This window comes from Chanodichthys erythropterus, chromosome 23 (assembly GCF_024489055.1).
Source record: "Chanodichthys erythropterus isolate Z2021 chromosome 23, ASM2448905v1, whole genome shotgun sequence".
In the NCBI taxonomy this organism is placed as follows: domain Eukaryota; kingdom Metazoa; phylum Chordata; class Actinopteri; order Cypriniformes; family Xenocyprididae; genus Chanodichthys; species Chanodichthys erythropterus.
The window spans coordinates 6,139,547-6,165,580 of record NC_090243.1 but is presented as its reverse complement, the minus strand read 5'-3'; the positions used below and the strand labels follow the sequence as shown (position 1 = coordinate 6,165,580).

General features: G+C 35.0%; 1 protein-coding gene across 2 annotated transcripts in view; it reads right to left on the bottom strand.

Annotated features, from left to right (window-relative positions):
- Nucleotides 1-26,034, bottom strand: part of tpk1 (thiamin pyrophosphokinase 1) — an 84,526-nt gene that overhangs the window by 14,097 nt on the left and 44,395 nt on the right. For both annotated transcript variants that reach the window (XM_067378403.1, XM_067378404.1), the window contains exons 7-8: nt 23,978-24,124; nt 21,019-21,130 (exon numbers count right to left, since the gene is read on the bottom strand). In XM_067378403.1, the coding sequence (XP_067234504.1) occupies nt 21,019-21,130; nt 23,978-24,124 (259 nt within the window). The remainder of the gene's footprint in view (nt 1-21,018; nt 21,131-23,977; nt 24,125-26,034) is intronic.

Sequence of the window (26,034 nt, the reverse complement as noted above, 5' to 3'; positions counted from 1 at the left end):
ATTTACTCACCCCCATGTCATCCAAGATGTCCATGTCCTTCTTTCTTCAGTTGAAAAGAAATTAAGATTTTTGATGAAAACATTCCAGGATTATTCTCCTTATAGTGGACTTCAATTGAGCCCAAACGGTTGAAGGTCAAAATTACAGTTTCAGTGCAGCTTCAAAGCGTTCTACACGATCCCAGACGAGAAATAAGGGTCTTATCTAGAGAAACCATCACTCATTTTCTAAAAAAAAACAAAAAAAACCCCCAAAAAAAGTTATATATATATATATATATATATATACATGGGCGGCATTAGGGGGGGGAAATAATTTTTCCCGATGTGAGCCGTCAGCTCGTCCACTACAATTTGGAGCGGTTAATATATATATATATATATATATATATATATATATATATATATATATATATATATATATATATAATTTCTCGGGTAGGCTACAGCTCCATCGCTCCTTCTCGCGCACAGTTGAGCGCGAGCTTTTCAAAGATAGCCTACTCCGAGTCCTTTGCCCGTGAGCGCGGAAAGACCATGGTCACAAAAAACGAGGCCACTATTCAGAGAGTCAAAGCTAGTCCACCGTCTAATAAACGTTTCTGAAAACACATGATAAACATCAGATACAGGAGACATGCAGTACTGAACATTGGACGGTCCATGCATGTGGATTTGGATAAAACAGTTAATCGCTTTGATGCCGTGCCCAAACGCCATTTATCCCTTCACAGTGGCGTATATCGGACGGGGCACGCAGGGCTATTAAATTCTTCTTATTATTATTATGCTACTTTTATTATTCAGATAATATTGTAATTAATTTTCCCCACAATATCATAGCGCATAACCGATGCGCTGTGAGTGAGGATAAAAGATTAGTTGGATACTCCTCATTTAAAAAACAACTAGTTTATTTTCGTAAAATTTTACATTTTTTTCCTCACTATGGACCACAAGAGAAATATTAAGAAAATAAATTAATAGTCTCTAAGAGGATATGCGTCGAAAGATGCCAAAAGCTCAGTTTTTACCACAGTCTATGGTTTTTACTTTCAGTTTCTGTACCAGCTGCGGCTCTGTATGGGCAGGAGGGGCAGAGCCTTACCAAAATATTAATCCTAAAATATAGGCCTACCCCTATGTACACTGAATTAATAATACATTATAAATGTGTTCAGCATTCTGCAACAAATAATTTTCAGATTTTCTAGACTACTTTAAGTCGTAAAGTGAGCTGGATATATTAAATTGTAGCGCATGGATTCGACAGGCATGTATTCATAATACTAAGCGGGGAAGCCCCATCCCAGCTCTACAGCGCAACACAACTTTCCTATGTAAATCTGTGGTGAAAAATGGAATTGCAGCACCCTCTCATAGAGAGCCATAGTGGCAGATTTCTGGCTGCCCCGCTTATTTCCACGTTAAACACACCTCACGTATACACCTCGCTCCAGACCAAGACGATATCAGTCCGCTTCAGATATGTGTCTGCATCAGGTCAGTAACTGTTTGGCATGTCTGTTCTTCCTATGTGGAGTAGCGTATAACATTAATGAGGGTATAAACCCTTTAATTTAAACGTGCTCATTTCTCAAATTCCTACATAACTATTCTAAAACAATATTCTAAAAACAAAAGCAATAAATACAATTCAAGGATTTTGTGTGTTGTGTGTACTAAAGTCTGTCAATCATCATTAGAGCGCCACCCTCAGGCTGAATAACGCAAGGACATTCGAATTCTGCCAAAAGTGTGTCTGATGTGTTCAGCGATTAGAATATAAAGCTTGCAAAATGTTTATAATAAACTAGCGTTAACACCCAGAATCTGCCCTACCTATATTTATGGCAAGGAGCCGCTACTGTTCTCTAGTGAGACTTCATCCGCATAACTCTCACGCAAAGTTTGCTCATTGTTTGTGTGATATCAACTGGCTCGGCTTTTTCTTTATCATCAGTTGCTCGCAAAATGATGAACTCTGATTCCAGATATCGTCTGCGTCATTCCCCGTGATAATACAATTAAGTGAATTATTAAATAAATAAGTAAAAAAAAAGAACAAGCTAACTTAAACTTGTTTGCTTAAAACTTCCGCGAATAATTTGCTGATGCAGGTACAAAAAGATGTTTACCTGAAAAAAAAAAAAAAATTATTGCCCCCCCAAACTCGCGAGTCAAATGTCGCCCAGGTCGGTATATATATATATAGATGTATGTATATTTATATGTATGTATGTATTTATATATATATATATATATTTTTATATATATATATATATATATATATATATATATATATATATATATATATATATATACACAATAAATTCTCATCTTCAACTATCGCTCTTCTTCTCTATTGAATTCCAGTAGTGTAGACACTACTAAGTGTATTACTGCCCTCCACAGGTCAAAGTTTGAACTAAATTGTTATATACTTGCACTAGCATATTGTATATGACAATTAAGTTCAAACTTTGACCTGTGGAGGGCAGTAATGCACTTAGCAGCATCTACACTGCTGGAATTCAATAGAGAAGAAGAAGAAAGCTAGTTCAAGATAAGCATTTATGGTTAAAACACAAAATTTAAAAAAAATAAAAAATTTAGAAAATGAGCAATAGTTTCTCTAGATAAACCTTTATTTCTCATCTGGGATCGCTGTAAACTGTAATTTTGACCTTCAACCCTTTGGGCTCGATTGAAGTCCACTATATGGAGAAAAATCTTGGATTTTTTTCATCAAAAACCTTCATTTCTTTTCGAGTGAATAAAGAAAGACATGAACATCTTGGATGAAATGAAGGTCAGTAAATTATCAGGAAATTTTAATTTGAAAGTGAACTAATCCTTTAATTAGAATAATATTTCATTTCACCAGTAAGCAGATGACACACAACTCCATCTTTTACTTGCACCAGATGTCACAGAACTCTCTACAGCTAAACAAAGGTAAGACAGAGGTACCCGTTATCGGTAATGACGCACAGAGAACATCTATTGCTCCACATCTTGACTCTCTATCACTAAAGCCAGTAATCAGGCCAAGAACTTAGGAATCATGTTTGACAGTGACCTCAGTTTAAAAAAAACAAAAAACATATTGGCATTGTTACTAAAACAGCATATTATCACCTCAGACCAAACAGCATATTATCACCTCAGAAACATTTCCAAACTTTGTGACATCCCCTTCTAACAATGAGAAACTTGTTCATGCATTTGTTACGTCTAGATTTGACTATCACAATAGTGTTTTTGCCTGGTAAGTGTTTAAAAGAGCTCTATTAAACACTTAAAAGAGGTTAAAGAGTTCAGAATGTAGCTGCATGAATGCCAACTTGCTCTAAAATTAGAAATCATATTACTCCAACATTCCTTCACTGGCTGCCTGTATCATTCAGAATTGAATTCAAGTTCCTCTTATTAGTTTTTAAATATCTTCATGGAACTGCCCCAATACACCTTTCTAATTTGTTGAATAAATATACTTCTGCAAGATTGCTCCGAACATCAAATAGTAATTTGTTGGTTGTGCCAAAAACATGGCTAAAAATTGGTGAGTCAGCCTTTAGCATTTCGGTCCCAAAGTATGGAACTTTCTTCCAGACAACCTACGAGCAATTGACTCACTATGCACTTTTAAAAAGTATCTCAAAACACATTTATTCACTAGGGCCTTTCCTTGATTTATCTTATGTCTATTTTTATCTTATGTTTATCTTATATGATTTTAGTCATTTTACTATCTTATTTTCTGTGTATTTCTCTTCTGTAAAGCACTTTGTAACTGTTTTAAAAGGTGCTCAATAAATAAAGCTTTACTTACTTACTATCTGACTGGATAAGACATGATCAAGCTCTGCTAAAATTGGCCGATTGAGAATGATTAGGCTGCAGCTCAACTCAATACATCTTTTATCAGCATGTGTGTCAGAGTATAACACATCTCACACTCTCACCATAGAGATACACCAAATCTCAAGTGCCACCTACAAAAACAGAGGTTTTCGTCTTGGTAAAATATCACCACAGCATGCCGTGAGAATAGCTGCGCGTGTGTCCATCTTTGCGGGGAATATAAATCCTCTTTTGTAAACGGCCTTCGCTTCTATTTCCTCCCCAACTCTCTCATTTCATACGCGCAAGCTTGCACACATTCAGAGATGGCTCCCATGTGTCTCAATTTCCTCTTACATCTATACTAATGTTTCCAGCCATGCACCCCCTGTCTACACTGGAATGGCTAATGCTTGCATGGTTTTCCTCTCTGCGGTCAGTCCCTGATGCTGGTCGATCTGCCGGAGATGGAGTAGAGGTATCTGAGACCCATTATTCCACGCGAATGAGCTTCACGACTTCCAACCCACAATCTCCATGTTTTTTGCTCTAGAAGGGGTGACAGATGAACTGCTGTGCATAGCGACTCGAGCAGTGAGAGAATGGGCTTCTTGTCATGTACATGAATGTTGTATTTGTATGTGTGTGAGGCAGGGCTTTTTTTTTTTTAAATATCACTGGCCCGGTCACAGATTTTTACCTGCCCACTATATTGATACATTTTTAGTAACATATCTTTATGTGTTTATAAAAATATTCATATTTTTTTCCATTGACATGATGCAGAAGGGTCTTGTATTGCCTGAAAAGAATATAAAACAGCTGACTGTACATTATGCTTTATTACACTGTAAAAAATGATAGTGATTTTAATGGTAAATTCCCACAATTCCCTGCGTGACACTTTATATTTGATGTATTTTTGTTGAAATAATTCTGTTTCTTCTTAGTTTTTTCTAATCAGTTGTGTACATTAGGGTTTTATGTTACATGTAATGTTGTTAAATTAATGTTTATTGGATTTTTAAAAAAATTAATGTGTTACCATGATGGTGTTTATTGTTTGCGTGAATGACACTGTGTGCACCTTCTATATATTGGTATTGTCCTTCTCAGCTTGTGGAAAACCTGCTTGTGATGAACTTTGATTCTCTCATGTGACATCAACGCTGTGTTTGGTGGTTGTCAGTGTATTACAAAAGGTACAAAACCGATATTAGTAATTCAGTAGGTTGGTAAATTAACATATCAGTTAATGAAATACTTTTTTTTTTTTACCATAAATTTAACACATTTTTTACAGTGTGTAAAAAACAGTTATGAACCGTAATTATTACAATATAAACCTTTAAATTATACAGTTTTGAACTGTAAAATAGACAGTAAACTAAATACTGTCCTGTAAAAACTAAAACATTGCTACCATATTTTTACGGTAAAGTTCTGGCAACCACAGCTGCCGTTGTTTTACTGTAAATTTTACGGGGATTTCTTTTTTTTTTTTCAGTGTACACAGCTACTTACCAAATAAATAAATATTGATTTGAGTATATTTGTTTTAAAGGTGCCCAAGAATGCTTTTTCACAAGATGTAATATAAGTCTAAGGTTCAATAAGTCTAAGGTTTTATTTGCAATATTACATTGCAAATAAAAAAATAATGATTTGAGTTGATTTTTCTTTAAATACCAGATTATTTTATTACAAGTTTATTATTTTATAGTGCTAAAGGCTACCTGAAGGGAATATAAATCAGCTGACTGCACGTCATCTCTTATTACATGGCTACTAACTAGCTAACTAACTGCCTAAATAATTAAATAAATATTTTAGTCATAGTATAAATATTGTTATTTAAAATTGAATAACTGATTATTTTATTATTAGTTTATTATTTTATACGGCTAAGAAAAATAGTCCATTGCAGAAAACAATCAGTTAAAAAAACAAAAAAAAAAACACAATAATAAATTATTTATTTTAAATATGAAAATAATTCAATGTTTATTTGTTTGTTTGTTTAGTTTGTAAGCAGCCATGTGATAAGGGGAATAATGCAAAATCTCTCTCTCTGGCCCTAGTCCAGCGAACCACTCTTCCTATTGAGGACTCACTTCACTTTCCTTCCCCTTAGACAATCTTTATTCTCTTCTTTGAGACACTGGGAGGCTGAGGGAAAAGCCAAAGAACAAAATAAAATGAGAGAGAGAGAGAGAGAGAGAGAGAGAGAGAGAGAGAGAGAGAGAGAGAGAGAGAGAGAAGGTGATGAGAGGGAGAGTGAGCATGAGAGAGAGTGAATAAAAGCAAAAAGGAGACAAGCTGCCCTTTCATCTACCTGCAATGAAAAAACACACTAAGTAGATTCTGTCCTTCAGAGGTCTTTATGGTAATAACTAAAATCTGACAGCAAAGCTATAAATGCCCCGCTTTAACCACAGTAATCACAATAAATATTCACATTGACCGATCTTCTGTAAAAACACCCAACCGACACCTATTCTACGTCACCCTGCTGAGAGGTTCATGGTAATTTATCTTACAGGATCGTAACACTGTTTCAGTCTGGACGACATTCCAGATCTATCATATGGTAAACAAAGAGCAAAACGGCATATTACGGTAGGTTATAAAACTGTGACCCACCTTCAAGGCCTTCATAACTAACAGAGACAATCACTACTTTTGCCGCTTTTGCAGAAGACAGCATGTAAACAACAAATTTGAGTTATATTATAAAAGAATGTCTCTTGATTTCCTGTTGGGAAAGTAATGACATCACCCACGATAGGACTGGATAAAAGAAAAGAAAGCAATATTACTTTCACCAGAAACACTTAGTGGCATTAGCTTTCAAATGGTTGAAATGTCAAGCTTTTGCCCATCCGCTCTCAGTTACACGAACTCACGCTGAGGCGTTCTGAGAAGAACAGTGTGACGTCCTTTAAAGATTCACACGAACAGAAGGAAGTCTGCCCGCAACCCATAATTTTCTGCTTCCACTACCTGCAGATTTAATCCTCCCTCGACAAAGACAACACAAATACAAATAAAACCCATCAATATCAATGGCTGTAAAGATTATTTGGATTTTACAAAATTATCTTTAAAGCAAACTATCCTGAAAAAGGGACGTTTCTTTCTTTTGCAAGATTTATAATAAAACTATATTAAACATGTTTGTAGTCAAAAAGTTCAGTAAGAAGGGTTGATGTTGTCACTTTAAATTACAGCTTGGCAAGTTAAAGTTTCAAAGTAAATTCCCCAACATTTTTTTTCAGTATGACAGGCAGTTAAAAAGGACATTCAACAGCAAAACACTCATCTGTCATGTGACTTTAAGGACTCGAAACGTTTTAATTTTAATGATCTGGAGATGCATCAATGTCAGCTGTTTTCAAAGGCTCATCAAAGTGAATTTTAACAGTATACAAGCAGCATTACATGACTGAGCCGATATTAATTTTTATAGGCTTCTTCAGGTGCTAGCGAGACTCCCTTTAAGTGCTACAAAGTTCTTGTCAAAAACCAAAATGATGCCATGATTACGCTCTCGAAATGCGGTTCTTTCCCTGGCCTGATAACGAACTTTAATATTTGGCCTTGATATCTCTCCCTACAGCAATATCAAGGGAGCAGAATAGTAATGGGCCGTAAAGTCATGCCATTCTGCAGCTATTACCAAGAATGAGAGTCTGAGGTTCTAAATCACTCAGGGCCACAGCGGGCATCCATTAAACAGCCTTTAATGAATTACCCATAACCTTTGGGAAGACACTGCCGTCAATGACATCTTTCAGACAAAGCGTGCTTTTTAGTTGACACAAAAATTGTATCCAGTAAGCACCAGGAACCTTGACCATGTGATACTGAAGGGTCTCTACTACATTGCTTTAAACTGGATGTGTCACAGTCTGGGGTTAGCAGGGCTTCTGTTGCAAGTGCCATCATCTGCAGAGGTGCTGCTGAAGAGGAGGGAAGCAATATCCCAGCTTGCGTTACAAAAGCTGAACCGAATGGGTTTGAATGAGCACTGTTATGTGGCATAACCCTAAAGTCCACTAGAGAACGGCGCTACAGCTAAAAGCTCTGAATCAATGACTCAGCTGTAGCAGAAATGCTTCTGTTCTCTTAAGAAACATTTTCGAAATCTCTACTCTCATTTAAAAGATCGCTTTCAAAATGATACACATGGTATTCTGTATATGTGGATTTGAGGATTTGATTAAAATTGATAAATTTTTAGTTCTAGAGGCTTTTCAAATTAAGTAATTAGTATAGTCTTAAGGCCAGTTCACACCAAGAAAGACAACTATGATAATTATAACGATAATTGTATTTGCGTCCATACTAGGGTTGTAACCGTCTGAGTAAATATCACGGCTTCACGGTATCAGGGTATACGGTATTAAACAATCAATTATTATTTATACCATCAATTAAAATGACCAATAAATTAATTAAAATGTTTGTTTTCTTTATTCAGATTTCAATAATCAAAAACAATCAAATACATTTAATAAATGATTATGGATTAGAAGATCTTTTATTAATAATTAAAATTCATAATTCTGCTTTGACTTCATTCTTCTTTATTTTTTAATACAAATATTATCAAAAATGATGTAAATGAAATTAACTTTTTTATTATTATTTTGAGAAGTACATTCTATTTAACAATTATAATAAATTTCAGTTTCGAGTTAAAAACTTCCGGTTAAAAAGCGGTCTTTTATTTTGACGGGATGTAATGAAGAGCTTTGAGTTTCAGTGTATTTTGGTTTTTCTCAAATAAAATGATGAAATGCTCATTAAGCGCTATCTCAGAGCAACCTTGAATATGTTTGTGTTCATGTCCTCTGATAACGAGACTTCAAACACTGAAAAAACAATAAGAGCGTCGCGCATACTTAAGTATGTAGTACAGGAAACAGCGCGGCTCATTCACACAGGCAGACACGCAAAACAAACGGATATATTTATACAGCAGTCTTTTTGCACTTTAATATTCACAGAGCCCGCCTAGGTCATTTGATTTATTGTACAGCTCTGCTTTCGTTTTATTCATCAGTCCAACAAATTGCGTGTTTTTACCTGACATTGCTGCGTTATACTGTACATTCCATTTTCATGACTGGATCCTGGGATTCCCTCTCCATCAAGCACATCATACGACCAAAGTTATAAACGGAACATACCTGCATCTACACGGATGGTGTTCTCGAATATAGGTGAACATGTTCGATGTGTTTCCTCCTTATGCAGGAGGTAGGCCTACTTTGTGCCCGCATTGTTTTTGGATATCTACACTCGAGGACAGCCCCGCGTTTGTTTAAAGTATTCCCATACTACAAATTGTAACTTATTTTTCAACGGGGCATAGAGAGGTAGCAACTTATGTCTCTGACATTGTCTGCTGTATGTGTGGGTGTGGAGCAAGTTTAGATTAGTGAAGTGGAAAGTTGTTGTCTATGCGCAAGTGAAATTCTGCGTCTTATTATTATTGTTTTGTTTTTTTACAATACCGTAAATAAGCAAATGTACACGATATGATAATCGTACGTGTTCATACCGTGATATATCGTCATACCGGTATATCGTTACAACCCTAGTCCATACCAATGGATGATAACATTCTGTTTATCGTAAGTGTGCATGGCAGTTTTGTCGTCTGCTATTTTTAAATGCTCGAGCTCTATAAAGGGGTCATGAAATCAATTTATTTTAAAAATTATTTTAAAGGGTTAGTTCACCCAAAAATGAAAATTCTGTCATTACTCACCCTCATGCCGTTCCACACGAGTAAGACCTTCGTTAATCTTCAGAACACAAATTAAGATATTTTTGTTGAAATTCAATAGCTCAGTGAGGCCTCCATAGCCAGCAATGACATTTGCTCTCTCAAGATCCATTATTGTACTAAAACATATTTAAATCGGTTCATGTGAGTACAGTGGTTCCATATTAATATTATAAAGCGACAGGAATATTTTTGGAGCACCAAAAAAAACAAAATAACGACTTATATAGTGATGGCCGATTTCAAAACACTGCTTCAGGAAGCATCGGAGCATAATGAATCAGCGTATCGAATCATGATTCAGATCATGTGTCAAACCGCCAAACTGCTGAAATCGCGTGACTTTGACGCTCCGAACCGCTGATTCGACGTGCTGATTCATTGTGCTCCGATGCTTCCTGAAGCAGTGTTTTGAAATCGGCCATCACTATATAAGTCATTATTTAGTTTTTTTTGCCGCACCAAAAATATTCTCGTCTCTTTATAATATTAATATTGAACCACTGTACTCACATGAACTGATTTAGACATGTTTTTAGTACCTTTATGGATCTTGAGAGAGGAAATGTCATTGCTCCCTACAGAGGCCTCACGGAACCATAGGATTTCAACAAAAATATCTTAATTTGTGTTCTGAAGATTAACGAAGGTCTTATGGGTATGAAACGGCATGAGGGTGAGTAATAAACAAACTAACCCTTTAAAATAATTTTAAAAATAAACTGATTTCATGACCTTTATAGAGCTCAAGCATTTAAAAATAGCAGACGACAAAACTGCCATGCACACTTACGATAAACAGAATGTTATCATCCATTGGTATGGACGCAAATACAATTATTATTATTAACGAAGGTCTTACGGGTGTGGAAAGGCATGAGGGTGTGAAATAAATGACAGACTTTGGGTGAACTATCCCTTTAATATGTTCCTTGAGGTTTACATATAATGTCAAGTTTTTTTGCAATTAATTGGCACCTGAGTCCAGACCTTAAATTCATTGATAATGCAAGAGGTGAGCACTCTGTAAAGTCTACTTCAGCACAACCCAAACACGTTCAATGAATTTAAGGTCTGTGCTAATTCCTGTGTGAAAATTATTCATAAGTGTTTCGAAAACACTATTCATATAAAACTATTTTATAAACCATTTTTTCTTTACAATTAAAGCATTCTGAAATTGTTTAATTACGGTTTCTGATGCAGCTGCTGTCAGATGCAACACAGTTGGTTACTTCATCTTTCAACAAAAGTTACTTTGCGAACTCTCGATTACACTGTTCCTTGTTTACTAAACAATCTTCAGTCAAATCCTCCAAACAATCATTTAATCCTCCAACGTTTTCGCCATAGCTGTGGAGTGGACTTCGCTATTCTCATAGAATTAGAATGATAAACATTTGTAGTCATAGATATCATTATAAATGTTGTCTTTGGTTCCATTAGTTGTGGAAAACTTGTGTTACTTAAAGTTTACTGAACTTTCTTGAAGATGTAGTTGCAGTTACATGAGTCCTATTTGTAGACAACCCAACAATAATTTTGTGTCAAGAGTGTTGATGGGTGTTATTTTTTCTCCCCAATATTGTGCAAATTCAACAAAATGTACTTTGAACACCTTTACAAGATAAGGTGAGAAATACCTCCAAGATACACCAAAGCAAGCTAATGTTGCTTATCATTAGCAGTATAGGCTAACATTAGCCTAATTAGCATACAGTAGCAATAGTGTTGCAGACTAATTAAATTACACTTTGTCAGTTGCAGTTTTTACTGTAACAAGCTAATTTTTTCCAACGAGGAGTGGTATAGCAACCAAAAGCTATCTAAGAAAGCTATAAGGGTTCTTCGCTATAAAGGTTTAATCACTAAACACAACTACTTAAAACAAACTTCATCAAAAGCACTAAATAGACCTAAAGCTGTTATGAATTCTAATTAGCAATTATTTACATATCCCCACATGTCACCATGCTTTGAGCTAAAACACAAATTATTCAAATCACAAGGGCTTATGGGTATTTCCCAAGCCACAAAGCTCACAGAACATGCAACAATATGAAATTCTTAGTGCTTAGTCTTAACTATACAACAGCAAACTCAAACTTTCAAAACACCAAAGAAGTTCACAAAGTCTGTACAGAAAATAATGGAGAATCCCAAGTAGTTCTTTTGCAAGAAGTTTTCCACAATTAGGGCAAAATAGGATATAGTGCAGTAAATATTACGAGTCAATATTTAAACATAATAAATGCATTCCATATTAAAAAAAGAAAATATCAATCATCAAAGTATCAAGTTGTGATTTGCTATGATGGTATGACCAGCAGAACATTAAAGTTGCCCTAGAATCAAAAATTTAATTTACCTTGGCATAGTTGAATAACAAGAGTTCAGTACATGGAAATGACATACAGTGAGTCTCAAACTCCATTGCTTCCTCCTTCTTATATAAATCTCATTTGACCTCCGAAGAACAGGCGAATCTCAACATAACACCGACTGTTACGTAATAACTATTAGCGATAATAACTGACATGATCCATGATTACATGATATTTTTAGTGATATTTGTGAATTGTCTTTCTAAATGTTTTGTTAGCATGTTGCTAATGTACTGTTAAATGTGGTTAAAGTTACCATCGTTTCTTACTGTATTCACGGAGACAAGAGCCATCGCTATTTTCATTTTTAAACACTTGCAGTCTGTATAATTCATAAACAACTTCATTCTTTATAAATCTCTCCAACAGTGTGTAATGTTAGCCCGTTAGCCACGAAGCACAGCCTCAAACTCATTCAGAATCAAATGTAAACATCCAAATAAATACTATACTCACATGATCCGACACATGCATGCAGTATGCATGATGAACATCTTGTAAAGATCCATTTGAGGGTTATATTAGCTGTGTGAACTTTGTAAATGCACTGTATTATAGTCGAGAGCTCAGGGGGCAGGGAGAGCGCGATTTAAAGGGGCCACAGCCTGAATCGGTGCATGGTTAATGATGCTCCAAAATAGGCAGTTAAGAAAATTAATTAAAAAAAATCTATGGGGTATTTTGAGCCGAAACTTCACAGACACATTCAGGGGACACCTTAGACTTATATTACATGTGTAAAAACTAGTTCTAGGGCACCTTTAACAAATTTGTCTTTCTATGGACTGAGCATTGGTAATCAGAGGTCAACAGCCTCTTAATTTTACTTTCACCAGCAAACATAACATTGCAAACTCTCAGTTTTCAGATTGAGTAAGAGCAGGTCAACACTTTCAGAGAAAACAGCAGTCATGCCTTTAGTGCAACTGAACATTTTGTGGCTTGTTATTTCAAATAACTGTACTACATGTATATGAACACAAGTCATGAGTTGTGGTGCTTCACCTTGCTGGCAGCTCATCATGATTACCTCACCTTGGCATTTTTTCCGTTATGCATTCATTAATATATTCCCAAAGGTTTTATAAACACATACTCAGGATCTCCTCTCAATTTACACACATCTTCCATGTCTTATGTGTGTGTATGAGAGCTGTTTATGAGAGTTTAGTGTCATCTAGCTGCTGGTGGTAAGTTGCTTAAGGTTAAGTGTCTTGGCAGGTCTTTTCCCAGGAGAAAGCACTGGATGGAGTAACTCCAGTGAAAACACGCAGAAATCTCTTACGCTGAGCTTAACTGTACATCAGCCTCAGGCTATTGTGAGAAGCTAAACTCACACACTCCAGCACTTATCTAGAAATATTCACTAGCGTTTAAGTAAATACTTTTGTGGTCATGAATAATCCATGAAATATTGGGAATAATTAAAATGTGAGTTTTTTACTAAGTGGAAATGCAAATATATAGCAGCAGTTGTGCTGTTTTCAACACTAATAAGAAATGTTTCTTGACCACTGAATCAGCATATTATAATGATTTCTGAAAGGGTTAGTTCACCCAAAAATGAAAATTCAGTCATTAATTACTCACCCTCCTGTCGTTCCAAACCCATAAAGACCTTCGTCCAACACAAATAAAGATATTTTTGATAAAATCTGATGGCTCAGTGAGACCTGCATTGCCAGCAAGACCATTTCCTTTTTCATTGTCCAGAAAGGTACTAAAAACATATTTAAAACAGTTCATGTGAGTACAGTAGTTCAACCTTAATGTTATAAAGCGACGAGAATACTTTTTGTGCGGCAAAAAAAAAAAAAAAAAAAAAAAAAATTATCACTTCATTCAACAATATCTAGTGATGAGCGATTTCAAAACATTGCTTCATGAAGCTTAACGAATCTTTTGTTTTGAATCAGTGGTTCGGAGAGCCAAAATCACTTGATTTCAGTAAATGAGGCTTCGTCATAAGTGTTTTAAAATTTCAATAGTTCACATGCAGTTTGATACGCGCGCCGAACCACTGATTCAAAACAAAAGATTCGTAAAACTTTGAAGCTTCATGAAGCAGTGTTTTGAAATCACCCATCACTAGATATTGTTGAATAAAATTGTTATTTTTTTTATTTTATTTTTTTTGCCGCACAAAAAGTATTCTCATCACTTCATAAGATTAAGGTTGAACCACTGTACTCACATGAACTAAATTATGTTTTAGTACCTTTCTGGGCATTGAAAAAAGAAATGATCTTGCTGGCAATGCAGGCCTCAGTGAGCCATCAGATTTTATCAAAAATATCTTAATTTGTGTTCCGAAGATGAATGAAGGTCTTACGGGTGTGGAATGACATGAGGGTGAGTAATAAATGACAGAATTTTCATTTTTTGGTGAACTAACCCTTTTATGGATCATGTCAAGACTGGATATATATTTATTACATCTTTTTTTAATTACATTCTAGAGTTCAATCTAAAGAGAAAGCAGTCATATCTGACTGAACAAGCTTGTGTAACAATCAGTATTTGCTTAGATCATTAATTCATCAACTTAACTCCACATAACATCATTCTCCTCAAAGAGTTATCAGAGCAAATATTAACTGGCTATCAGTGTTTGATAAAGCTGTTTAATAAAGCTCATTCCTGTAGCATATAAACAACATATCTGGAGTGAATCACCAAAACTGGATTTCAAAAAATAATATTCTGCTAAAATGAAAAGAAATGGTGTGCTGTGATACATTTCCATTATATTTACTCTTAATATAAAAAATAGGACTTAAAATCTACAAACTTTTCTCCATTGTATTAGATATTTCTTAAACCCAAAAGACAGAATTATTCAAGCTAATTCAGGAAATTATAAAAGTGATTACTGGTAGTTTATCTCTCAGAATATGTTTCTCTCGTTATCACGCACAAGGCTCAAGGGAGTCTGGGCAAGAGCTGAGTGTAATGAGACAAAACAAGACTAATAAACAAAGCACCAAGAGATGTGACAAATATGCACGTTATATAATTTTTCTGTTCATTACTTGTTCTTTCCTTCCAAAATGTAAATGAGGCCGTCTCAGTTGTCATGCAGCTTCTTTAAATCTCACTTTGAAAATGTAGCCTGTTTGTAGAAGTTTTTTATACTAATTTAAATATAAACAGTAACCATTTAGTTGATAAATATAATTCTTTATGATGATCATTTATTAAGTAATATAGATAAAACTTTATGAGATATAGAAAATATAATTGTTTGTGACATTCATTTAAAGGCAGGAACACACCAAGCCGATGGTCGGCCGTCGGGCAGGTTTTGTTCGTCAGCCGACTAAGTTTTCTCAGTGTGTTCCGCACTGTCGGCTGAAGTTGGTCCTCGTCAGCTTTTTTTTAGCCGATTCGACATGTTGAATCGGCGTCGGAGCTCGTCGGTCTGTCGGCCATCTGATCATTCCGATTGGCTGTTCAGCTACTGCCACCTGCTGGTACGGAAAGGCATTTCATCTTACACAGGTGCAGAACGGATGGGCCGTCGGCTGTTTGGTGTGTCAGGGCAACTTTGGACCCAGACATTGCCAACATGAGCCAACCCCGCAGTCTGCTTTCGTCGCCACTAGTTTGTCGGCGTCGGCTTGGTGTGTTCCTGCCTTAAGTAATATAGATAACAATTTATATGATATAGTTGTTAGTACACATTACCACACACTATTGTTAACTTATTATTTTTATATATATTTTAAAATGCTCAACAAATACATATGCATTATTTTATGTATATTTAAAAAATTAATTAAAAATAGCATGGCCTATAATCAAACCTAAAAGCAAATGTATTTATTCAAATCAGTTTCACTGAAAAAACATACCTGTAGAGACATTTTTGTAAAATGGTTTTAAGTTGCTTCTTGCACATTTTGTGATATATGTATCTGAAACAAATGAATGTGAATCTAATTACATATTATATATATATATATATATATATATATATATATATATATATATATATATATATATATATATATATATATATATATATATATATATATATATATATTATATAAATAATATTAGCTGTTGTATGTATCGTGGCAGTTCAGAAATTACATGTCCTAACTGTGTGGCTAAAAGGTTTCTCATGTTTGAAAATAACGTACCACCGACACTAAACCTAACCAACAGTGTTAAAAGCAACAATGAGATAAAAACGCATTTGCTGAAGCAACTATGCCATTTTAGCTTGCTTCTACAACTTTTTTGAGCCGTTTTATCATCACTTCTTTGTACTTGTGTGGAAAGCTAAAGTGCAATTCTGTACCAGGTGAGCTACCAAGTAAGTTTACTATATCAGAAATACAATACATAGAGCTGGGTATGTAATGCCAACATCAAAATGTGTAAGTTTACAAATCCTGCACTATATGGTAAAAGTGTAATCATAATTTGTGTGAAAAGAATAAACATTGTTCATATTTTACTGCCGCTAGTGGTGAAAACTGCAGTGATATGTACAAAAATGTAGATAGAGGCATATTTTTCCAACAGGCCACATTGCCTAAAAGCATTTTGAAACTTATAGAAGCCTATGATTTCTACAGACCAGTTTAAGACCAGCTTTTTTTAAGCATAAATAATTTTCAACTTTCCAACTTCTTCAATACCCCTACACCACTGAGCTTATTTAAGCTGATTGCTTTTAAGTCAAGGTCAAAGGTTACAGTCCAGATCCATCACAACTAAGTGGAAAATTCACCTTTGGCAGAAATGGCACACTGCTGACACAATAAAGCTGAATCTCTCAGTCATGTATCTGTCACTTCAGTCCCTCCACAACAACATCCCCTGTGCCCTCTGCAGGATTTAACAGGAGGAGGGGCACATCCTTTTTCACAACGAGCCCCAGCCTCCACAGAAACCTTGCTGGAGATTATTCTCGTTGACAGCTCGCATTAGCAGATCAAAGGCAAACAGTTGGGCTACATTACTATTCCTTCTAATGTCTTCAGTCAGAGCAATCGTTTGGCACACCTTTAACATTTAATGCACGTAGGAGGCGGCCCACTTTCACCCACTCAGAGCTACAACCCTTCATAACCACTACAGAGACTAAAAACAAGCTTTTAGATGACCAAAGTTTTGATTCAGCTTCTAAGAAAAAGGTAAAGTTAATCCTTAAAAGTGAAGTGCATAGTTTCTTCAAACCATCTGTTTGTCTAAACCAGGCGGTTCTCAACTCAGGCCCACGAGGTAGACTTTCCTGCAGAGTTTAGCTCCAACCTTGATCAAACTCACTTACCTGTAACTTTCTTGTAATCCTGAAGACCTTAGCTGTGTTTGGAATCGCCCCCATACCCTCATTCACTATTCCTTATATTACTCCACTAATATAGTCCATTTGAAGGAGTGAATGAAAATGAGTAAGTGAATTCAGACACTGAGTGTGCCAGATGGGCTGCCGCTTTTACATCGTTTGTGCTTGCCCTTAGCAAACTGGCAGCTCCAGTAGTAATGAAAAGATTTATCTTGAACTCTGTCATGGAAACTAGCATCTATATACCTTAATTATAAATAAACCTTAATATACCTGAATGATATTATGCTGTAGCCACATTGGACCAGAGGTTTGGAAAATGGATGGATGGATGATTCAGCTGTGGGCGCCATCGTTTGGCGAGACGTGGGAATTAATTCGCCTCACAGTGCATTATGGGTATTCTCTAAATGTTGAGTGTATGGCTGCATCTGAAAACTGAAAAATGCTGTCTTCGGAGGACGCATTCCAAGGTCTCCTGAGATTATACCTTCATCTGATTGATTTTTTAAGACAGCATAGACGTATCCTGCCTTAGATATCCCACAATCCTATGCATTCCATTCGGTGACTGTTGAGCTAGAAAAAGATAGATGGCGTCTTAAATTTGCGGTTTCTGGTCAGTTTGTGTGTAAATTTATGTTTTTGACCAACATTTTCCACTTCTGAAGTCATTTATAGTGAGAAATTACTACTGTAGTAATTAAATAGTTGTTTAGTTTTCACCAAAGTAGATCATTAAACCGTTACGCTGCCTCAGAAATCTGTCCAAAATCAGTTTTGTGAGGTAGGCTATCTTCGTGCGCAAATTCTGCCTGCAGAGTCATAAGGCAGCGAACCAAGAAGTCAGCTAAGTTTTCAAATGCAGCCTACATTAGTTGTACTCTTGTTATTGTGGTGCATTATGGGATTAAATGAGTGCACTCGATAATGTCCACTATGGTTTCGGAAGAGAAGCACCGATGTATCATATCGGCCAATAAAAGCTATTATTATCACTATATTGTTTAAAAACTGCTGATTATATCCAATCAAAAGGGTGCGGAAAGATGTGTTCAGACTGCAACTCATACATACTGTGTGAAGAAAATCACTCGTGTTGAATTTTAACACATTAACAGTTTAAAGGTGCCATTGAACGTTTTTTTACAAGATGTAATATAAGTCTAAGGTGTCCCCTGAATGTGTCTGTGAAGTTTCAGCTCAAAATACCACACAGATTTTTTTAAATTAATTTTTTAAACTGCCTATTTTGGGGCATTAACTATACACTGATTCAGGGCTGCTGGCCCTTTAAATCTCTTGATCCCTGCCCATCGAGCTCGCGACTCTATAAAACAGTGCATTTACAAAGTTCACACATCTAATATGACCCTCAAATGGATCTTTACAAGATGTTCGTCATGTATGCTGCATGCATGCTTCGGGTCATGTGAGTACTGTATTTATTTGGGTGTTTATATTTGATTCTGAATGAGTTTGAGGCTGTGATTCGTGGCTAAAGCTAACATTGAACACTTTGAGAGATTTATAAAGAATGAAGTTGTTTATGAATTATACAGACTGCAAGTGTTTAAAAATGAAAATAGCCACGGCTCTTGTCTCCGTGAATACAGTAAGAAACGATGGTAACTTTAACTAACAGTAGCCTACATTAGCAACATGCTAACGAAACATTTATAAAGACAATTTACAAATATCACTAAAAATATCATGTTATCATGGATCATGTCAGTTATTACTGCTCCATCTGACATTTTTCGCTGTTGTTATTGCTTGCTTACCTAGTCTGATGATTCGGCTGTGCACAGATCCGGACGTTACTGGCTGCCCTTGTCAAATGTCTTTCATAATGTTGGGAACATGGGCTGGCATATGCAAATATTGGGGGCGTACACCCCGACTGTTACGTAACAGTCTGTGTTATATTGAGATTCGCCTTTTCTTCTGACTGAGGTCTTTTAAACAAATAAGATTTATATAAGAAGGAGGAAACAATGGAGTTTGAAACTCACTGTATATCATTTCCAAGTACTGTTATTTAAATAACTCTTGTTATTTAACTATGCCAATATAAATTCAATTTTTAATTCTAGGGCACCTTTAAAAATAGTGATGTTAAAGCAGGCTCTTTTTTGCCAGGTCTGCATTTTTTTTTCCTACTTAAAATATTATTTGTAGCGCCTTCCATCCAATAATTGCAAAAAGATTTGTGCTTTATTACTTCTGATAAGAATTAAAATTTCAGTTTTCAAATTCTTCCTCTTTTTTTTAATGAACTTCAAACAATAAATGGCGTTTTGGAGCTCTTAAATGTGACGTGTCAGATCGCTGTAATGCCTCAGTTCAGGGGGCAGCTCGGAGCGCGAGTCTTTTTTTCCTCTTCAATACAAGTTATATCTCGAAAAACATGAATGAACATCAAAAGGTATGTTGAAATATATTGTACAACTTACCAGAATGTATCATGTCTCATGTAATCACTTTGTGTTTCAACCGCGGAAAGACGTCAATCAAACAGCTTGTGAACAATATGTCACATCATGTCACTTTTACCTCAGGAATGTTTTCCAATGTTCACAGTTCCTTAACTATCTACATATAAAAAAACACTAGAGAGGAACTTATTTACTGTTAATTATATGTTTGTGCAAATTTGCCATGAAGACAAGTGCTTATGAAAACTTCCTTATGTGATACTAAGTTTTATACATTTCAGTTTTTATTTGAGTGTAATTATTATTTCTGAAAATAAACAGCAGCTGAATATAATACGTCTATTGTTAACTGTAACCTCTAATATTGTAGTGTACCAAAGGAGAGGGTTCCCTGTATAGTTTGCAACATTATTTGGAAGAGATCGCTAGTAGATATCATTCTGAATAATAGTCTATCGGTGTCGGCAAAGAAATTTAGTATTGGTGCATCTCTAGTTTCGGACACCAATACAAATGGATGTTTACTCAAATAGTGCCCTATTTAAGTGCATAGGAGGCGATTTTGGACACAGCCCTTGATTAGATTGTTCGGGTGTGTTTGATTAGGATTTGAGCTAAACTCTGCAGAAAAGTGAACCAGAGTTGAAAATCTCTGTTCTAAATGATGGCAGACGGGGGTAGTGTCTGTTAAAAATGCTTGAAAACTACATTTTCTGCAAGACTTTGGTGATCTTGATCATACAGCAATTATAAACTTCACATTTAATATCAGAAAAGCATAAAATTCTCCATGTTCCTTTATGTAATTCAAAAAAGGTAGTAAAAACTGTCTAATGTTAATGTGAAGATGGATTGCACAGTGCAGTAGGTCTAGTACACAGTGCAAAACCAATGTCCCCCTTTTTTCCCCTTTTGTTTAATCTGTGAGAGCCTTCCTCTCAATGGGCCAACCCTGGAGGAAATAGCATATTTATGAAACAAAATGAACAATTCAAAAGCAAATGCCATTGAGAAGATAAAATACAATGTGAGCTCTTTCTAAATCTAGGCATGACAAACTGCATCAACTGTAACATCAGTGGGAGTTTGCTGGAGATTTGAGCTGTCAGGGTTAATAAATGTCTCCTATCTAGGACAGGGCCATGTAAATGGAGCACAGAGGATGGTACAGGCTGGGACACGGTCCTCAGGGATGTCTGTGTTTTGGTGTGCGAAGGGGTTGACAGACATGTGGCCTACAGGCGTGCAACTCACCCAAGTTCCATTTAAGCCCAGAAGTGGTGGTAAGACAAGGGCAGCCCACAGGAACCAGACTACACCATTTCCCCTCCAAGCCGGTGTTCACATTCAGCCGGTGCTGTTTGCCCTGCAAGTGTGAGAAAAAGAGCAGGAGAAGGTGACAGAATGCGGGTGAGTCTCTGTTTAAAAACTGTTTGAGAGCCGCCCTAAATGGTGGATAAGTTGAGAGAAATGCTGATTTATTTTATTTAATTCAAAATGAAAAAAATACCAATAACAAATAGACTATTTCTCTCAGTATTTGAGTGAGCTATATTTTGTATTAAAGGGTTAGTTCACTTTTACTGATAAAATTTACTGATAATTTACTCACCCCCATGTTATCCAAGATGTTCATATCTTTCTTTCTTCAGTCAAAAAGAAATTAAGATTTTGAGGAAAACATTCCAGGATTTCTCTCCATTCAGTGAGGTACAACAGGTTGAAGGTCCAAATTGCAGTTTCAGTGCAGCTTCAAAGTGCTCTTACCTAGCGAATCGATTGGTCATTTTCTAAAAAAATAAAAAATGTATATACTTTTTAACCACAAATGCTCGTCGTGCACTGCTCTGCGATCCACACGCATGATGTAATCACTGTACAAAGATCATGCGTGACGTAGGCGGAAGTACAGATCCAGTATTTACAAAGCGACCGTGCAAAGATTAAGCTAAACGCCCTTTACAAAAAAAGGTTAAACAACAATATTGGAAGATTTTGAAGTTGGAGGAGAAAATTTGATTAAGTTTTTCACCCTACCGCGGTACTTCAACCAATGTCACGCGTGACCTTTCAACAAAATGCGTGGCGCATTGCAGAGCAGTGCAAGACGAGCATTTGTGTTTAAAAAGTAAATTTTTTTTAACCCTTATTCCTCATCTGGCATCGCCTAGAGCCCTTTGAAGCTGCATTGAAACTGCAATTTGGACCTTCAACCTGGTAAACCCCACTGAAGTCCACTATATGGAGAAGAATCTTAAAAAAAAAAACAAAAAACCTTAATTTCTTTTCGACTGATGAAAAAATACATGAACATCTTGGATGACATGGGGGTAAGTAAATTACCAGGAAATTTTCATTCAGAAGTGAACTAATTCTTTAAGTTAATATATAAATAACCTACTTAAATATTGAGTAATAAAAAAAATACATAAAATAAAATAAAAAAAGCTGAGATTTTTCTCAAAATATCTTCAAATATATAATTATATAATTTATATATATATATATATATATATATATATATTTATATAGATATATATATATTTATATAATTATAGATATATATATATATATAATTATAAATATATATATTATTAAAATAATAAATATATATATATATATATATATATATATATATATATATATATATATATATATATATATATATATATATATATATATATATATACACAGCTATGGAAAAAATTAAGAGACCATTTAACATTGATTTCTTAACTTGGAGTGGTCTCTTAATTTTTTCCATAGCTGTGAATGCAATGAAACACAAAAGCCTGTTTGGTTACCAACATTCTTCAAAACACCCTTTCTTGTGTTCGACAGAAAAAAGAAAGTCAATCAAGTTTGAAATGACATGAGGGTGAGTAGATGATGGCACAATTTTCATTTTTTGGCGAACTACCCCTTTATATCTCGGTGTCGTCATCACACAAAGTTATATGACTTCATAATATTTGGAGAAAAATGCTAGTCGGAATAGTGTCCTTTTTAAATCCTGAAAGCTCCTGTATCGCAGTCATTGTACCTGAATGGAATAGTGTGACCAGTACATTCTTTATAAGCCCAACAACTTGACCACTCTTGACCAGCTGGTAGTTTTAGAACATTATTAGTGTAATATTATCTAATTACAATGCCAAGAAAGACTTCAAATGCACAGATATGATCCTCCACTACAGACCAGCAGAGAGAAATCAAATTTCTCACCTGCAGAGGCACTGACAACTGCGGTTCTCAGCTCTCGCTTACAAACAACAGTCTTGTTCAATATTGTGATAATTTCAATTATCACATCTCTGAAGTGGTGTGTTGTTGTCTATATATGCACAGACTTATTTGAAAGTAAAAGTTTCCAAAACTGCAGATACTCTCGAAAATTGCTTGGATGTTCTGTGAACAAAGTCATAATTACCACCTATTTAACAAGTTAGATGCTATATATAAATGCAGATGTTTTATTTTAATCTTAAAATGCGTCGTGCAAACTTCAAAGTTTGACTATTCAAAACTAATTCTGATCTGTCTCTGAAAAGCCAAGAATAGCAGCAAATGAGTGCAGCACAGAACTGAATTCATGTTTTATAAGTCTCCTTTATGGGGGACTGAAACATTCAAGGACATTTTTATATAGACTGAGATGCATTCATTTAAATTTCTGGCCCATTACAACAGCAGACAGATTAAGATTTTTACAGTCATCTCAATGTCTTATATTCTCTATGAGCCTCAGAGCTTGATTAAATGTGATACAGAATGTAAAGTAATGCAGCCAGAGCAATTCTTTAAGGTTTTCTTATTAGTCAAACGAGATTACAGTATCTTGCAAACTTAAAAAAAAGGGCTTTATTATTGTGCGAATATGAGCTGGTCTTTGTATTACCATCTTAAATATATCATAAAGTACACACATGCATCTCTCACATGATTTTATTTGCTATGTTTGGGTATAGTACTGTTGAATGAAAATGTTGACAATGCATTTGGCAATATCTTTTGTATTTTTAGAAGTTATTCAGAGCTGTGACCTTTTAAAAGTGCACAAACAGGAAACAACAGAGAAGAGGCAGCAAAGTGTCTCTGCAGTTGTTAATTGCTTAATATCACGACTGATCATTAATTGCCGCAATCAGGATGTCAAAAGCACACAAGTGCAAACACTGATTAGCACATGCTAATGAGAGAGAGAAGTGTTTACCTCTTGGAGAAGGAAGGCCAGAGAACAGTCTTGTATAACCACCACAGGCAAATCCGTCATCTTCTGGGCATGAAACAAGGTCTCTATTGTGGCCATGATCTGGTCAAAGCGGCCTCCAAGACCACCCAGGGTTACGATGGTGTCTATCTGCAAACAGATGAGTAAACAAACAAATAAATTAACAGATGAATGAGTGATTCTGAGTGATGTTCATAAAGAGCTGTTGCACAAACAAACAAACGAATGAATGAATTTGAGAGTTTGTAAGCCGTAGATATTGATTCTTTATGCAACTCCAGAATAAATGTTTTAAAAGTGCTATGGCTCCAACAAATGAGCGAACAAATGAACGAACAAACGAATGAAGGATCGACAAGACAAATCAGCGACTGTAAGAGCAAAGCAGTGGATTATGATTTATGTAATTCCAGAATAATTTTTCTTAAAGTGCTGTTGCACAAACAAATGATCAAACAAAAAAAATAATTAATTAGTGAGTGTGTAAGCAATGGATATTGATGTTTTTAATGACATTTTTAATGAACTTCAGAAGAAATGTTATAAAAGTTCTAAGTGCACAAACAAACAATGAATGAATGGATGGATGGATGAATGGATGAATGAATGAATGAACGAACAGATGGACAAACAAATCAGCAATTGTGGGAGAAAAGCAGTGGATTAAGATTTTTTTATGAAACTCAAGGATAAATATTTTTAAATTTCTATTGCACAAACAAAGGAATAAACAAATGAATGAACAGATGAATGAGCAAAAGAGCAAAAAAATGAGGGATTGTGGGAGCAAAAAAAATATATATTCTGCAACTTCAGAACAAAAGTTCTAAAACAAATGAACAAAGAAAAACAAATGAACAAAGAAAAACAAATGAATGAATCAACAAATTAATTAATAAATCATTAAATGAATTAACAAATCAACTAATTAATGAATGAATCAACAAATTAATTAATAAATCATTAAATTAATAAATGAATAAACTAACTAATGACTGAATCAACAAATGAATAAACAAATCAACAAACAAACGAATCAACTAATTAATGAATGAATCAACTACTTAATGAGCAAATCAACAAATGAATGAATCAACAAATGAATGAATCAGCAAATTAATGAATAAATCATTCAATTAATAAACGAATCAACTAATGAATGAATTAATCAATAAATTAATAAATGAATCAACTAATTAATGAGCAAATCAACAAATGAATGAATCAACAAATTAATGAATCAGCAAATTAATGAATAAATCATTCAATTAATAAATGAATCAACTAATTAATGAGCAAATCAACAAATGAATGAACAAACAAATGAATGAATCGGCAAACAAATAAGTGAATCAGCAAATTAATAAATGAATCAACAAATTAATGAATGAATCAATAAATTAATAAATTAATCAACTAATTAATGAGTGAATCAACAAATGAATGAACAAACAAGTGAATGAATTGGCAAACAAATAAATGAATCCGCAAATTAATAAATGATTGAACAAATAAACGAACAAACGAATGAATGAACAAACAAATCAGCAATTGTGGGAGAAAAGCAGTGAATAAAGATTTTTTGCACTAACAAATGGACAAACAACAAAACAAACAGATGAATGAATTAATGGACAAAGCAATGGGTGAAGGTTATTTACGCAACTCCAGAATATATGTTTTAAAAGTGCTGCTGCACCAACTAGTGAACGAATGAACAAACAAATGAATGAACGAACGTACAAGCGAATGAGTGTTTGTGCGACGTAGATTCTGCAAGTCGAGGATAAATGTTCTGAAAGTGCTGTTGCAAATTTGCACCGTAGCTTTTTCCTTCCCACCGCAGCCAAAAATGATGTGCGTCTTCACTAAACAACAGAGTCATACATTATGGAAAGTATTCCGAGGGAACAGTGCGGACTGGAAAACGTTGACTTGGCAGAATATCTTTGATATTTGCTCCCGGGACCATTTGTCTGCTGCAATGTACCCATCACCCTGTAAGATCCAACAACTCTACGTGACAAAAACTCTTTAAA